Genomic DNA, 17,988 nt, shown 5'->3' with positions numbered 1-17,988 from the left:
GCCATTTTTCAATCAATATTTAGCAATTTAGAAAAAAATATTCTTCATGAAAATTGAATCCAAATAAAAATTATTTCCTTTAATCTAGATATATGTTATGTTTGATGATCAACAGAGCCTACATTCACCCTTCAGACTGGTTGTGAAAGATATAAGCCACTGCACACCGAACAGTTTTTAAAATTTTCTTTGAAACAGTTTTACCAATACATCCTTGAGAAGTGACAAGCGTTTATATACATATTACTGTTGCTGGTCCTCAACAGGAGAAAAGTGGTACAGGTCAGCTGTACCGAGAGTGTCTGAAGCTCACTCACATGATGAGCTGAAGTGATCACAGTGAGGAAGACCATTTTGATATGGAGAAGACACAGTGACCAGCTGTGCATTAGTTCAAAGGGGGTGCACAGGAGGAATATCAGGACCAAATTAATATCCCACTGTGGATGCACAAAAGTTGTGGGAGGGAATGGATGTGTCAAACGTTCCACAAACCTCATCACAACAGGTAATTTAAACAAGGACGCTGGACCAGAAAACTCAAAAATGCCAAAAGGGCCAACAGACAACCTTTAATGGTGCCAACTGCAAGTCCTTGCTGGAACAAAGCCAAAGCAAACAATAACATGTCAGAGTGTTTAGCCAGCAATGGGTCCTTGTTGCAGGCTCCACACAAGGCCACATACATATCTCATCACCCTGCATAAATGGATTTTACAGAGGGACATTATGCAGCAATGATAACATCCAAGGCCCCAAGCGGGAGTTCAAACAGTCAACTGCCATCACTCACTCTCCATGCATGGAGGTGGAAATTGCAAAAGCTCAGGTGCAGAACCTGGCCTGCTGCTGAGACAGAAGATCCCCCCAAAGCAGAACAGTGGGTACTACACTCTTCTGGCCCAATTCAGGGCCATTAGAATGACTAGGGCTTTCAGAATTCGAGCAAGAGAGATCGAGGGTCCAGTGCTCCGGTCTATTCTGAATACATCACCCTAGCGAAAGCCTTCTTGGGAATTCCAGCACACAAAGGTTTTGACACTGTGTGCTCTTGGCGGTGATGAAAAGATCCAGCCTCGGTTTTCCTCATTAATGCTAGATTCCTTTAACCAACTTAGAATGAAGTCACCATTTGAGTTCCGCCACATGCCATCTGATTCACAAGGGTGCATATCTCATGGGGGCCTGTAACAGACATTTGTTTTTGACACCCCTTGCATTGCTTAAACCCTGTAGCCTTCGGAGGGGACATAGTTCCCTTGCACACTGGGTTTAAGTTTATGAGAAAAAATTGTTTTAGCATAAGTTTGACAAATAATGAAGAAAGAAGAGTGGAGCACCAGATGCGCATCTGAAGGTGTGGCAAGAAAGGAATTGACATCAGTGCACAGGGGAGGCATCAAAGTCAATGCGGAGCGGCACAAAGCCACCTACGAGGGCATGGTAACCTGCTGTGAAAAACACCTGGATCTGAATGGAGCTGATTAGGGATTGCTCTAAAGGTAAGGAATCTGCAGTTAGAAGTATCCATCAGAAAGATGCTTTGCAATCTGACCAATTTATTTAAAAAAATTGACATTATCCAAACTCTGTTTTTGAATCACTGAGAGCACTGATCCCCAAAATTACGTTTTAAAAACAGAAATATGTCCCAATGATCAATTTTGTAAACCAAAAATGGTGTTTTCAAAAGTTAAAATTCCCCCAAGACATTTCTTTTTCCAAATTACCTTTTGTTGATCAAATTAAATGTATAACATTGTATAAGCCCATAGGTACACACTTACTTCCCTACATATGCAGATACACACAAACATGATCAATGTGACTATTGATTCTGTAGTATAGCACTCCGGTATGATTAGTTGAGTTGTGTGCTTCTTACACTTACTGACGCACATTCAAGAAAAAAAGAGTGATGCTCACTGTTATAAAATACTATTTGTACAAATAGAAACAGGGCAACAATAGTCATGTTTGACTCAAATACGGTGAAATGTGAATGCTGTGGCGTAAGTCCAGCCAGGATTTCTTTTAGAACAAACAGCTAAAATCTCAAATGTTGTGAAATGCTGATATTTACCTAATCAGCAGTTATATATTGCAAACCACAGGGTATTACTGTTGTAATATTAATGCGGCAATAGTGTGCTTGACAAGTAATACTGTATGACGCCCTTCAAGACAATGTCTGTGCGAAGGTTGAAAACACCCATAGCATTTGCTCTACGCACATTTAATACTGCTTTGTTGTTAGAAAAATTTCACAGTAACCCTGAGATTTCAAACACCAACCAGGTTCCCCTCAAGACCAAAACCATCTTACGAGGAACAGATACTCTCTTGACTCTCTATTATAGACCACAACACAATTACAAACCAAGATAGATTGATGAATTCAGGAACAACATTTTTCATACAACCAATTGTGTGAGTAGATTTTCATTCGTACATCTGATGTGATCAACCATTTCTTTAATTGAAATAATAGATTAGCTTTAATAAACATTTATTCAATCTCCATCTTGATAAAAGCCTTGTTTTAAATCATCCTGGCAAACATTAAAAAACGTGTTTTCATGATCCAATCCAGTATTTCTGCACACATCCATACAGACAAAAAAACTCAGGAGCAGTTTGTATTAATTACCAAGTGATCATTTTAGACACAGTGCATTGTGGATCTAACGTCAATGATTATAAAGATGATTTAATGCCATTTCAAAACATTCAATGCATTAGACACTATAATGTTTATTACAAAAATAGAAGTCATAAATGATTTACAAACAGTATCACCTAGCCACTTAGTTTTTGGAAGGGAATACAACTGTATTTATTCATCCAACACATGCATTGTTAGTTCTGAACCCGTCCTTTTGAGGAATTAGCAACAAGGCCCCTGGTTTGTCATGATAAACCTCTTCCTGGCGACATACAGTAAGGGCTTAAACATATTTGGCTGGGTGAACTGGGAGGCATCCCAGCGGCCATCTTCCCACTCCCGGTTCATGCACAGCTTAATTTTTCAGAAAAACTGTTACTACTAATGACGTATCGTATATCATTCCCCAGAATTCAGTGCCCTAGCAAATGGCTATACCGACATTTGGCTACATTTGAGTTACATTTTCATAAAAAGTACTCCCCTTCTTTCTCTCAAATATAAGGATTTAGCCTGAAAACAACGATCCCTTCGATGGCAACATTATTGCAGATAGCAATGGGTGTCTAACATGGTTACGTCAAAGATTTTGAAGGCTTTAACCTTTCTGATATGTAGACCCCGGGGAGTTGTGCCTGTGTGATAATTTTTTTTAATGAAGGGAGATGATCAGCATGAATTTGATAGGGGTAGACATTTTATGTATTCATTATTGTTGGCATTGGGTTGGGCCTACAGGGTGTTATGACCAATTTAATTTATCTTTACATAGTGCTAATGGGACATTTATTTTGTCTACCTTTGGTAAAATTCTTCCATTTCTTGATATGTGTCATTGGCCAACAGCACGGAAAGTAGGGAGGTGTCAAAAGTTACATCCAACAGTTGCAGCTGCCCTTTAATGGTGATTCTCATTTGTGCTGTGGGGTCAGAGTGTAGGTTTCCTTGGCCCTGAATATTTCGTCTTAGTATTGGCTAATTTCAAACCTTAAGCTGTGCAACAAGTAGAGGAATGTGGAAATTCAAGGCGGTGGCTGGGAGGAGCATTTATTTCTTGAGGAATATTTAAGCATTACATGGGGATAGGTTGACAAATTTGTTCACTCTGGACAGGGCACTTCTGAGCATGCCTTGTGCCCGCTGTATGGGGTTTAAGATTCATATGTTTCTGCCTAGACCTACGCTTAGTGATGTTTAAATTATCTGTTAATTCATTTTGATGAGGTGCATTCCTCTGAAAAAAAGTTTGGGTCACAGAATTTCTCTTTTTAAAACAGCATGATAAGAATCCATTTTCAGCAGCCACTCTGGGAAAGTTGTTTCATTTACAAAGGCTACCAAACCCAAGAATAGGAGAACTATCTTGGAATGATAAATTGCCTAAAGCATTCCTGGGAAAGTATGCAGGGGTCAGGAGCTTTGTTGGTCTTAAGAGTGAGTAAGGCTTTATTTATGTTTTATCTTTGGTGAGGCATCCAGTCAATTCGAAAGGATCCTTCTGGATCGACCAAGGAATTTTTGTTGTTAGAAGTTCTACAACGGTGTTGTTGGTACAAAACAGGATTGGAATTCAGTTTATTGGTATGTTGCTACAATATTCCTTCAGATAGTCACTCATTTCAGGTTTTTTGTTTTCTGCTAATTTATATAGCGCAAACTCGACCTGAAGGTATTGGAGCGCTTTACATGAGCACCAGTTATGTTACACAAGAACACATTCATTTATTATTTTTTTTAATTATTTTTTTTGGTAGGCACGAGGAGATTAAGTGATTTTCCCAGTATCACAGGATGTGGAGTCGAACCTTCGTTTCCCAGCTCCAAGGTCGGAAGTCTAGCCTTGAGACCACATCCTCTCCCCCATGGTTCTCTGTGACTGTGGTCTCAATGATCTACTCATAATGTGCATTTGCACCCTCGATGGAATGCTTGGAACAGGCCAGTCCTTAAAATGATCCACTTTCTAGCCTGAAGCCCATAAAGGGAACATTCTGCCAACTACTCAAGTCCCTGCAGTGTGCTGTGGCTCTGGAACTGCTGCAGGAGAAGAAATAGGAAAACAATGTCTCCATTGATTGACTGAAAAAATATTTTTAAAGCGCAGCAGTTTCCCAAAGGCGTCAAGGCGCATTGTCCTCAATCACTTCGGAAGCAGCCTGATTTGCACCGGGCTCCACCATTTGATTTTGCTCAGAGGGAATCCCAATCAGCCGATAAAAGGTCTAACGCATACACAAAGTTTCCAATTTTTTTTGTTGATTATGGAATGAGCTACAAACGATACAATCAAACACCCAAGCATATCCCAAGATATACATGATAAGAGCGGTGTTCACACACTCTACATTCTGTTGGGAATAGACATAGTCTCAAACAGTTACACAGTGTCTATGGTTTCCACAGCTATACTTTTAGGTTGTTTGTTTTACTATATTTTATTAAGGGTATTTATGTAGTGTGAGACTGGTCCCAAAGGATAACTGAGGTAGTGTATACAGCACCGAAGAGATCTAGACAGTGCTATGCTTCGTACCTATGATATATTAGAACAGATTCCAAGCAGCTGGCACATACTCCACACACAACAGAAACATTATGTGAGTAAAGACACTCATTGTGCAAGCAGGTTGGGTGCTGCGAAAATTATAATGGTGGCAGTTAGAAGCCATTGAGCTAAACCTTTTGGTAGAACAAGACAAAAGATTGAGAGTATTAAAAAAAAATCAACTTGGTGGCAGTAAATCTTTCTCAATTTTTGGCCAAGCACCTCAACAAAGAATGTTATCTTCAATCAACATCCTACATGTACCTAAGTACAGACGTTGTGAGGACCCCGCATGGCTTGAACTCACCCCTCTGTTGCCTTTATCATATTTTCGATTCAGTGGGTGTGTGCCTCGCAATAGGCAAAAAATATATATTACATCTTAGTAAATATATGTCTTACCTCTCTCCGCCGAGAAGCCCAGCACGTCTGCTTGATTTTCCAGACCACAGCAGCCACCAGCAGCAGAGACAAGAAACAACTGGAAAACACAAGCCAACAAAAAAGGTCACCCCGCGTGCTATGAGGAAGAAAACAATGCTGCCGGCCAGATTTAGATTTCAAGGAACTTCTAAAAAGGATTACCAGCTAAGGGTAACTCTGGACTAGCGCCCTCCAGTGTTCACAAGGGAAGCCCCTACATCAGAAGTTGAACATGTGCTTCATAATATGAAGTTTTCAACCAAAAAGTATAGGAGGCGACAGGAGAGCTTATATAAAATGTTACTGCACTGAAAGATGGGCACAGTCAGGCCCCACAGCCAATTTAAAACTACTATACATACAAGCACACACTGACGTCTTCTCCATGCTTTACGGGTGCAGCACAGCCATCTTATAACAAATATTGGCAAAGCCAATAGGTCTTGCCTATGCAAGAGCTATAGGCTTTGCCAATATGTTTTAGCCATACTGTACACCAGCATGGCTGTTGTTCAGCATGGCTAAAATTAGTAGAGTAAAGGAGAGTGGCAATGCTTGGAGTGTCATAAAGTGGAGTGTTATGGAGTTGTGTGAAGTGAGAGTGAGGTGGCGTGGAGTGATGTAGAGTGTTGTGGAGGGAGTAGAGTGTCAGAGTGAAAGGGCGTAGAGTGGTATAGAGTTGAGTGTCAGCGTGGAAAAGAGTGGCATGGCATAGAGTGGTGTAGGGCAGAGTGGAGTGGTGTAGAGGATATTGTGTAGAGTGGAGTAAAAGTGCTGTACAGTCGAGTGGCGCAGAGAGGAGTAGATTCCTGTAGAGTGGAGTAGTGTAGGAGAGTGGAATTGCATAAAGTGTAATAGAGTGTTGTAGAGTCGAGTGGCATAGCGATACAAAAAGGGGGTGATGGACGGAGCGTTTGAGCAAATCAAACACTCACCCCCAGTCAACTGATCTGGGTTTAATCCATCACCATTCTTTAGCTCACTCGGCCACCCCATTTCAGACATGGCTATATGCAAATCAGTCTGACCCTGTGCCTCATGGAAACAGTCCAGCCCGAACTGCCAAGCCATGTCTTCCCTGGACCGGAAACAAGCATCCTGGGACCGGTTTCGGATTCATAATCCTCATCAGCCAGGCTATCTTGAATCCAGTGGCCAAGTGAGCAAGGGACTCACGTCTGAGCATACCCTGCCACACTTAGGGCGAACAAAGCGATACAAAAAGGGGATGATGGACGGAGCGTTTGAGCAAATCAAACACTCACCCCCAGTCAACTGATCTGGGTTTAATCCATCACCATTCTTTAGCTCACTCGGCCAACCAAGTTCAGACATGGCTATATGCAAATCAGTCTGACCCTGTGCCTCATGGGAACAGTCCAGCCCGAACTGCCAAGCCATTTCTTCCCTGGACCGGAAACAAGCATCCTGGGACCGGTTTCAGATTCATAATCCTCATCAGCCAGGCTATCTTGAATCCAGTGGCCAAGTGAGCAAGGGACTCACGTCTGAGCATACCCTGCCACACTTAGGGCAAACAAAGCGATACAAAAAGGGGATGATGGACGGAGCGTTAGGGCAAATCAAACACTCACCCCAGTCAACTTATCTGGGTTTAATCCATCACCATTCTTTAGCTCACTTGGCCACCCCAGTTCAGACATGGCTATATGCAAATCAGTCTGACCCTGTGCCTCATGGGAACAGTCCAGCCCGAACTGCCAAGCCATGTCTTCCCTGGACCGGAAACAAGCATCCTGGGACCGGTTTCGGATTCATAATCCTCATCAGCCAGGCTATCTTGAATCCAGTGGCCAAGTGAGCAAGTGACTCACGTCTGAGCATACCCTGCCACCCCCTTTTGTACCTCTTTTGGCCGCCATAAGTGTGGCAGGGTATGCTCAGACATGAGTCCCTTGCTCACTTTGCCACTGGATTCAAGCAAGCTGGGCTGAAGACGGCTGGAATGCCAGAAACCGGTCCTCGGAAGCTTGTTTCCGGTCCAGGGAAGACATGGCTTTGCAGTTCGGGCTGGACTGTTCCCATGAGGCACAGTGCCAGACTGCTTTGCATATTGCCATGTCTGAACTGGGGTGGCAGAGTGGGCTAAAGAACGGTGATGGATTAAACTCAGATCTTTAGACTGGGTGTGAGTGTTTGATTGATTCAGATGCTCCGTCCATCACCACCCCCTTTTGTACGCCGCCATAAGTGTGGCAGGGTATGCTCAGACGTGAGTCCCTTGCTCACTTTGCCACTGGATTCAAGCAAGCTGGGCTGAAGACGGCTGGAATGCCAGAAACCGGTCCTCGGAAGCTTGTTTCCGGTCCAGGGAAGACATGGCTTTGCAGTTCGGGCTGGACTGTTCCCATGAGGCACAGTGCCAGACTGCTTTGCATATTGCCATGTCTGAACTGGGGTGGCAGAGTGGGCTAAAGAACGGTGATGGATTAAACTCAGATCTTTAGACTGGGTGTGAGTGTTTGATTGATTCAGATGCTCCGTCCATCACCACCCCCTTTTGTACGCCGCCATAAGTGTGGCAGGGTATGCTCAGACGTGAGTCCCTTGCTCACTTTGCCACTGGATTCAAGCAAGCCGGGCTGAAGACGGCTGGAATGCCAGAAACCGGTCCTCGGAAGCTTGTTTCCGGTCCAGGGAAGACATGGCTTGGCAGTTCGAGCTGGACTGTTCCCATGAGGCACAGGGTCAGACTGATTTGCATATAGCCATGTCTGAACTGGGGTGGCAGAGTGGGCAAAAGAACGGTGATGGATTAAACCCAGATCTTTTGACTGGGTGTGATTGTTTGATTGATTCAGATGCTCTGTCCATCACCACCCCCTTTTGTACCTCTTTTGGCCGCCATAAGTGTGGCAGGGTATGCTCAGACGTGAGTCCCTTGCTCACTTTGCCACTGGATTCAAGCAAGCCGGGCTGAAGACGGCTGGAATGCCAGAAACCGGTCCTCGGAAGCTTGTTTCCGGTCCAGGGAAGACATGGCTTGGCAGTTCGGGCTGGACTGTTCCCATGAGGCACAGGGTCAGACTGATTTGCATATAGCCATGTCTGAACTGGGGTGGCAGAGTGGGCTAAAGAACGGTGATGGATTGAACCCAGATCTTTTGACTGGGAGTGAGTGTTTGATTGATTCAGATGCTCCGTCCATCACCACCCCCTTTTGTACCTCTTTTGGCCGCCATAAGTGTGGCAGGGTATGCTCAGACGTGAGTCCCTTGCTCACTTTGCCACTGGATTCAAGCAAGCCGGGCTGAAGACGGCTGGAATGCCAGAAACTGGTCCTCGGAAGCTTGTTTCCGGTCCAGGGAAGACATGGCTTGGCAGTTCGGGCTGGACTGTTCCCATGAGGCACAGGGTCAGACTGGTTTGCATATAGCCATGTCTGAACTGGGGTGGCAGAGTGGGCTAAAGAACGGTGATGGATTAAACCCAGACCTTTTGACTGGGTGAGAGTGTTTGATTGATTCAGATGCTCCGTCCATCACCACCCCCTTTTGTTCCTCTTTTGGCCGCCATAAGTGTGGCAGGGTATGCTCAGACGTGAGTCCCTTGCTCACTTTGCCACTGGATTCAAGCAAGCCGGGCTGAAGACGGCTGGAATGCCAGAAACCGGTCCTCGGAAGCTTGTTTCCGGTCCAGGGAAGACATGGCTTGGCAGTTCGGGCTGGACTGTTCCCATGAGGCACAGGGTCAGACTGATTTGCATATAGCCATGTCTGAACTGGGGTGGCAGAGTGGGCTAAAGAACGGTGATGGATTAAACCCAGATCTTTTGACTGGGTGTGAGTGTTTGATCGATTCAGATGCTCCGTCCATCACCACCCCCTTTTGTACCTCTTTTGGCCGCCATATGTGTGGCAGGGTATGCTCAGACGTGAGTCCCTTGCTCACTTTGCTACTGGATTCAAGCAAGCCGGGCTGAAGATGGCTGGAATGCCAGAAACCGGTCCTCGGAAGCTTGTTTCCGGTCCAGGGAAGACATGGCTTGGCAGTTCGGGCTGGACTGTTCCCATGAGGCACAGGGTCAGACTGATTTGCATATAGCCATGTCTGAACTGGGGTGGCAGAGTGGGCTAAAGAACGGTGATGGATTAAACCCAGATCTTTTGACTGGGTGTGAGTGTTTGATTGATTCAGATGCTCCGTCCATCACCACCCCCTTTTGTGAGTCGAGTGGCATAGAGCAGAGTGGAGTGGCATAGAGTGGCATAGGAAGGAAAGAGAGTGGAGTGGCATAGAGCGGAGTTGAGTAGTGAAGAATAGTGGAGTAGTGTTGTTGAATAGAGTGGATAAATGTGCCATGGAGTGGCATAGAGGGAGTTGTGTACAGCATTGTAGGACGGAGTAGTGTTGTAAAGTAGCTAGAGTGGAGGAGTAGAGTGGGGTAGAATGGAGTGCCAGTAGAGTTTAATGGAGTAGAGCATCAAAGTGTAGAGCGTAGTGTCGAAGAGTGAAGTAGAGATGCCTAGAGTGAAGTGGGTTAAAGTACAGGGGTGCAGAGTAGATTGGCTTAGAGTGCAGTGGCATAGATTGAAGTGGTTTTGAGTAAAGCAGTGTAGAGTGCATTGACATAGAGTGCAGTGATGTGCAGAAGAGTGCTGTAGAGTGCAGTTGTGTATAGTAGAGTGGTACAGAGTAGAGTGCTGTGGTGTAGAGTAGAGTACAGAGGCATTGAATGCAGTGGTGTAGAGTAGATTGTTTCAGAGTAGAGTGAAGTGGTGGCAGTAGAGGGGATCTTTGTTGTTATCGCCCGATCTCCCTCATTGATGCAGCAGTTAAGGTACTTGGAAGGGTGGTGCTGAGTCAACTCACGGGATGGCTTGTGGAAAGGAAAACACTTTCAGACCTGCAATATGGTTTTAGAAAGGGTAGGGGCACGTCAGATCAATGCTTCAACTTACATCTACTGATCGGGAAATACACGGTTGCTAAGAAAGGTGCACTCTTTCTGGCATTCATGGACCTTTCCTCGGCCTTTGACCGAGTGAATAGGTCCAAATTATGGGTTATGCTCCAGAAATTAGGAGTCAACAAAAATATTGTTTATTTCCTTGCAGATCTGCATAGGGTCTTATCAGCCACCGTGAGGTATGACCATAAGGGCAATTGTACTGGAGGAATACTTATTGCCAATGGTGTCAGGCAGGGGTGCATTCTGGCCCCCCTACTTTTCACTCTTCTTTATATTAATAATTTGGATCCTGTTTTATGTGAAGCTTGTAAAGACGTCCCGCGTGCGGGAAAACGCCTGATTCCGGCACTCCTCTATGCGGACGATGCAGCTCTTTTAGCACGGACTGCGGTGGGGCTACAATTACTTTTAAATTCCTTTGCGGCCTTCACGAAATCCTTAGACCTCAGCGTGAACTTCTCCAAGTGCCATACAAGGACAATTGGTTGTAAAACCAAAAGGGTGAAAAGTTTCTTTTGTGAGGGGAATGTATTGTCTGGGGTAACTACCTTTCCGTACTAGGGAATTATATTCGACGATCAAGGCTCTTGGACACCACAAATTCAAGCTAAAAGAAATGTTTTGGCCAGATTGACAACTGCTGTCCTGGGCTTTGCATGTAAATTGGGGGCCAGACCAATGCAAGCCCTTCTGAAAATATACGGAGCTAAATGCGTCTCACTTGCTATGTATGGTGCTGACCTTTGGGGAATTAGGAATGTGAAGGCTATTCAGGTAGTGGAGGATACGTTTTTTAGAAATATTTTATCGGTCCCACAATCAACAGCTAGCTATATTGTTCACCAGGAGTGTGGAGCTGGCTTTGTGGAGGATTCAATAGCCATGGCACCTGTCTTAAAATGGATCCTGACCTGGTTGAACCCGGAATTAGAGCTAAATCGGGAAATCTTAAAAGATTGTCTAGCTCTTGACTATGGACATCGTATCCCCTGGCTCAGATATGTTTGTAACTTGTCCGTGAAATTGGGCCGTCCTGAGATATATAATTCACCTGATAAATTGATGAAGGGGGATGTCAAGTGGGTCAAGGACTCATATTTATTAATGGCTGCAATGGATAGAGAAGAAAGGGAGCTGGCAAAGCCGACGGTAAGGGATCATCAATTGCGGAGGACCACGTTAACTATTGAACCATATCTGGTTATTGTCACAAACCCCAATCATCGATTTTTACTGACCAGATTCAGACTGAACCAATTTCATTTCATCCTTGTAGAGTCACCTGGTTGGAAGAGGGTGGAAGACTTGGGGGTATGTTCATGTGATGATTTCTCTGTACAGGACACAACGCATTTTATATTCTTTTGTGAGCACCTTATCGAAGTCCGGAAGCGCTTTATCCTCCCAATTTTGGCTAACAAAGGGTTTTTTACAAGTTAAGCCAGCTCTTCTTTATTTGCAGCTATTACCAAATGTGTGGGAAACTTTTAATGTTGCAAGTTTCCTTACGGCGGCCGTTAGAATTAAGAGGAAAAACAAGTTACACATAACCTGTTCTAATGCACCAATCTGAATTGACTGAATGTTTGTATGCCTTAGTGCCATGTGGTCCTGTGTAATTTACCCAAAATTAATGGATTATGTGTATTGCGTATTTAAAATTTTGTATTTTGTGAACATACTTTTAATCTAATTTAGGGTTTCATAATTTTTGGATATGAAATGTTGTAGCATGCTTTTATGGTTTTAATATAAACCGAATAAAGTATTTTGACTCACTGACTGAGTGAAGTGGTGCATAGTGGTGCAGGGTACAGTGGTGTTTACAGGATAGAGTGCAGTGGCATAGAGTAGTGTAGCATGCAGTGACATGGTGTGCAGTGGTGCAGAATAGATTAGAGTGGTGTGGATAGATGCAGCGTAGTGGCATAGAGTACATTGGTGTAGAGTGGCGTAGAGTGGTGCAGAGTAGAGTGTAGTGGCATAGGCTGCAGCGGAGAGTGCAGTGGCAGAGTGGTGCAGAGAGCAGTAGCATAGAGTATTGTGCTGCAGAGTAGAACAGAGTGGCGTAGAGTGCAGTGACAGAGCGCAATGCTGTAGAATGGTGCAGCATGCAGTGGTGCAGAGTAGAGTGGTGTTGAGTTAGTGTCTTAGAGTGCAGTCTTGAAGAGTACAGTGTCGTAGAGTGCAGTGTATAGGGTGTAGTGGCACAGAGTGCAGTAAAGTGAAGTAGAGTGGTGCATAATAGAGTTCAGTGACAGAGAGTTCAGTGTTGCAGAGTAGAGTGGCGGAGAGTTCAGTGGTGTAGAGAGGAGCATTGCAGTGCAGATTGGCATACAGTGTAGTCGCATAAAATGCATTGGCTTAGAGTGCAGTAGAGCAGCGTAGAGTGATAACAAGTTCAGTGCAGTGGCTTGGAGAGCAGTGGTGCAAAGTAGAGTGGCTTTGAGTTCAGTGGTGGAGAGTGGAATGGAATGGCGCAGTGTAGAGTGGTGCAGGATAGAGTGCAGTGGTGTACAGTGGAGCGATGCAGAGTAGAGTGGCATGTAGTGGTGTACAGTGCATTGGTATACAGTGCAGTAGAGGGGCATAGAGTGATACTGAGTTCAGTGCAGTGGCTAACAGAGCAGTGGTGCAGAGTAGAGTGGCGTTGAGTTCAGTGGCAGAGTGCAATGTTGTACAGTGCAGTGAGGCGCAGAGTAGAGTGGTGCAGAGAGCACTGGCAAAGAGTACAGTGGCGCAGAGTGCAGTGTCATCGACCACAATTGTGTAAAGTGGTAAAGTGTGCAGTGGTGTAGCATGCATCGGTGTAGAGTGCAGTGGCATAGAGTATAGTGGTATAGATTCGTGTAAAGTAGTTGGCATAAAGTGCAGTGGGTAGAATTTGTTTAGAGCCAAGTGGCATAGAGCTCAGTGGCGTAGAGTGGTGAAGAGTAGTGGCGCAGCGTTGAGTATAGTGGCGCAGAGTGGGGTAGAGTGGTGTAGATGTTTTAAGTGCAATGGTGTAGAGTAGATTATTTAAGAGTAGAGTGAAGAGGCATAGAGTGGAGAGGGGCATAGTAGAGTGCAATGGCATAGAATAGGGGCAAAGAGTGCAGTTGTGTAGAGTGGAGTGTGGCAGAGTGGAGTAGAGTGGCATAGAGAGCATTGATGTAGAGTTCAGTAGAGCGGCTTAGAGTAGAGTGGAGTAGAGTGGCATAGAGTTCAGTGGCTGAAAGTGCAGTGTTGCAGAGTAGAGTGTTGTAGAATGCATTGGTGTAGAGTGGCGTAGAGTGCAGTGGTGTAAACTGCAGTGGTGCACAATAGATTGGAGTAGTGTGCAGAGTTTATTGATTCCGAGTAAAGTGGGGTTTAGTGTATTGGTGTTGAGTGCAGTGGTGTAGAGTACAGCGGCACAGAATAGAGTGGCACAGAGTGACGTGGTGTACATTGCAGTGGTGTAGAGTGAAATGGCACAGAGTAGACTAGAGTGGTGTAGAGTTGATTGTTTCAGAGTAGAGCACAGTGTCCTAAAGTGCAGTGGTGCAGAGTGACTTAGAGTGTACTGGTGTTAAGTGCAGTGGCATAGAGTGGCGCGATGCAGAGTAGAGTAGTATAGAGTGTAGGGGCATACAGTGCATAGGCATAGAGTGCAGTAGAATAGCATAGAGTAGAGAGGTGCAGAGTAGAGTGCAGTGGCATACAGTGCAGAGAAGAGTGGTGAAAAGTTCAGTGGTGGAGAGAGTATTATTGCTAAGTAGGGTGACGTAGAGTGAAGTTGCATAGAGTGGAGTGGTGCAGAGTAGAGAGTGGTGCAGAGTAGAGTGGAGTGGTGCAGGGAAGAATGTAGAGGCACAGAATAGAGTGCAGTGACAGAGTTTAGTGGCATAGAGTACAGTGGCTTAGAGTGCAGTAGAGTGCAGTGGCGTAGAGTTCTGTGTTGCAGAGTACAGTGGTTGTATAGTATAGTGCTACAGAGTAGAATGGAGAAGCGCTGAGTGCAATGGCATATAGTCGATTGTTTCCGAGTAGAGTGGGGCACGGCAGAGTACAATGGTTTAGACTAGAGTGGTGTAGAGCGCAGAGTATATTAGAGTGGCGTAGAGGGGATTGACATAGAGTGCATTGGCATGGAGTGGTACTGAGTCAAGTGCATTGGCATAAACTGCAGTGTTACAGGGTGGGGTGGAGTGGAGTGCAGTGGCGTAGAGTAGATTGTTTCAGAATAGAGTGGAGTGGTGCATTGTAGAGTGCAGAGGCATAGAGTACAGAGGCGTAGAGCGCAGAGTACCATAGCATGGCCTACAGTGGTCTGGCACACAGTGCACTAGCATAAAGTGGAGTGGTACAGAGTAGAGCACATTGGAATAGAGTGCAGAGTCGCATAGAGTGGAGTGATGCAGAGTAGAAAGGTGTAGAATGCAGTGGCTCAGAGGGCAGTAGTGCATAGCAGAGTGGTGCGGGGTAGAGTGCATTGGCATGGAGTCGTGTAGAGTAGAAAGGCATAGAGTGGAGTGGTGTATAGTAGGTGCAGTGACGCAGTATGAAGTGGAATTGAGCAGCGTGGAGTGGTGCAGAGTAGTCTGCAGTTGTGTGGAGTTGTGCAGAGTACAGTAAAGTGGGGTAAAGTGAAGTCTGCATGGTGTGATAGCTTTGCCATTCCGTACACATCTTCAACTGAAATGGCCATTACATTTGCAAAGACAAACAGTTTTACTAATAAAAGTATAAAACACAACTGATTAGGTTTGGAAATGTCATCACCAAGTGTATTAATTTGTTTTGATCAAATTAAAATATGTATTTCCACTACACTTCAGAATTACCCAAAAATGTGCTTCATTTGTGCTTTTTTAATTCTGATATAGTTTGAATGGTCTGCACAGTTCATGTACAAACATTTGTGCTAGAAACAAAAATAGCATTGTACAGCCATCCCCAAGCACACCCCAAGTAGCCAACATGATTGTCACATAAATCTTCTCACTTTGAAGTCAGAGACACAAAAGTAAACACCAAGCTTCCTGGAAGACAGGGCCTGACATTTGACCTCTGTCTTTAAATGCCCAGAAAATGTGACCGGATAAAGAAATCTGGTGGAAGAATACAGTAAATAGGATTTGGAAAATGGAGGAAATAACTCAATCTAGAAAGCCTAAAACAAACCGCACCAGTAAATTGAAAATAAGCAAATGCGAGTTACAAACCACGAAGCCAATGGTAAGCAACAGGTGGCATGCATTCCCAAAGAAGCTTCCGAATGTCCCCAAGATGTTGTTAGCAAACTAGACAGCTGAGCTTCGATCTAAAAAGCAGAAACCTTTAGTGATACCTATGAATAAAGGTGCCTGTGGTAGATTTCCAAATAAGCAATAGGTATGATAAAAAACATATAAGGTAATGGTAATGGTAGTTAAGAAATGTCAAGCAATGTATCCTCTCCACTATAGTTTGATTTTATCTTGCCCTGCAGTCGGGAGTCAGTTTCATACTTACTCTGCCGTCTGAATGAAAAAAATGTTGTTCGGTTTCAACTTAGAAGATTGTCCTTCTGATGAGACATGCAACTCACTCACAGTTGCTTGTAATGTGGATTACCTTACACAAAAGTACTCCTTTTCTCTATATGTAGATTTTCATTACTCACATCCGTTGTGAATATCTCAAACACCTGAATGGATTTTATTATTGGTGGGTTGGCAAAGCCAGTCCTACTTCCTGGCTGATACACAGTGCCATATGGCTCAATATGCCTTTCCATAGAACTCCATAAAACGTTCTTCATCTCGCCTGTGAGCAAACAGAGTTAAATCGAAGCACTTTATGGGGCTGTACTATACAGTGTACACTGGGGCGCAACAAGTGTGTGTGCGAGCTTTGTTCTCCACAGGGCAAAATGGGATTACAGCAGGGGCCACAGACACTTGGGTAATCCTTTTTGTAATTCTGATGACGCTGGCACAAATGAAGTGCCAGGTCTATCATGAGAGGGTGTTCCCTTATTTGCATGTGCACATGTCCCAATCCAAATGATGGAATCTTTTTGCCTCTGCGTCGGAGCCATATTTTAGACACAGGTGCAGAAACAAAAAGGCCCTGAGAAGGCACACTCCAAGTGTGCTACAAAAAGGTGGCACACTCTTAATGTGCCTCCTAAAGTCAACCCTTTCAAATTTAGAAAAGTTCCAACCTTCTCATTCAAATAAAAATGTTGACTTTTTAAATACTTGTTGGTGAATTAAATACAATATTTAGTCATTTGTGTATTTGCTTGATGAATGCATGTTTCATCATTACTGTGTATTATTTTGTGGCTCAAATCATCGAAATTGGTTAGACAGGGTCCATGGATTCGAGTAATGACTAAGTGGTGGTCCCCACATGCTAATAATTGTTCATTAACGATTATGTGGGGTTCCACAGAAGTCAAAAGGTTAAGAACCACTGGTTTACTCTATGGCCAAAATATTCCCAAAAAATGAATGAATCATCCTTTTAGTTGGTTCTTGGAAGTGTGCCCCACGTGAGGTCATTCACATTGTCTTAATCGGCATTTGGCGATTTATCAGATCACTGACTGTTTTTAAGGTTAGATTTCATGGAATACCTCCAATCACTTCTCTTTTAGGGTGGAGTTTACCTCTCTCGTATCTGTGCTTCTTTCAGCTATATTGTTGTAGGTAAGTGGGTTACACCCATTCAGTCAGTGGGACCTGGGTAAGTAATCGATATATGCATAAGGGTCCCAGACCAGACATAGAATTATTTATGAAGACATTTTCAGTATTATTAGAAAAATAATCCAAAACTGTGAACATGTACAGTGTATTTATTTCCACTGCACACTCGTTATCAATCAATGATTAGTAGATATGTATCAATACATTTATATATACAAAATTCATTACGCCCACATGGGGAAGGGGAAGGGGGGTGCAGAGAAGAATTTAAGATAGTTGTACATCACTAGTCAAAAATTACTCATATACACACATAGTTTCATGAATACAGTTGATAAATGCTGAATGGTCCCCACACGAGAGGCCAAATAAAAATTGAGAATAAATCAGAACAATTTCATAGCAAACAAACTCCTAATCAGCTGTATAAATCATGCTAGTGTTAGGAGTTGAAGGTGTAGATAGCAGTCTACGTTTCGACCCAGATGGTGTAGGATAATGGATCCTTACTGCGCGGGTCTTCGTCAGGACGTGAGAAGGGGGGGGGGGGGCGGGGGCTGATTCCTGTTCAATAGGCGGGGGCGAGTATAGTAAAAAAAAGGCCAGGTAAAACGTTGTCCGTGGAAATCCTGTGTTATTGATTGGTAATCACTCCGCTGTCCGTATCTCGTCATTCAGGATTAAGGAAAAGGAACGAGTATTCATCCTCCATTCCTCCGTCAATGGGAAGGGGTGTAAGCATTCAAAGCTCCACACTGGAGCG

The 17,988-nt window shown here is 44.2% G+C and overlaps 1 protein-coding gene across 1 annotated transcript in view; it reads right to left on the bottom strand.

Moving 5' to 3' along the window:
- The window catches only part of ATRNL1 (attractin like 1), a 2,439,979-nt gene that overhangs the window by 732,205 nt on the left and 1,689,786 nt on the right, over nucleotides 1-17,988 (bottom strand). Inside the window, exon 26 of the mRNA XM_078643887.1 lies at nucleotides 5,613-5,691. Coding sequence (XP_078500013.1) covers nucleotides 5,613-5,691 — 79 coding nt within the window. The remainder of the gene's footprint in view (nucleotides 1-5,612; nucleotides 5,692-17,988) is intronic.

Source organism: Lissotriton helveticus, chromosome 5_1, assembly GCF_964261635.1.
Source record: "Lissotriton helveticus chromosome 5_1, aLisHel1.1, whole genome shotgun sequence".
NCBI lineage: Eukaryota > Metazoa > Chordata > Amphibia > Caudata > Salamandridae > Lissotriton > Lissotriton helveticus.
Note: the sequence above shows the minus strand (reverse complement) of the source record. Positions and strands in the feature narration are given on the sequence as shown.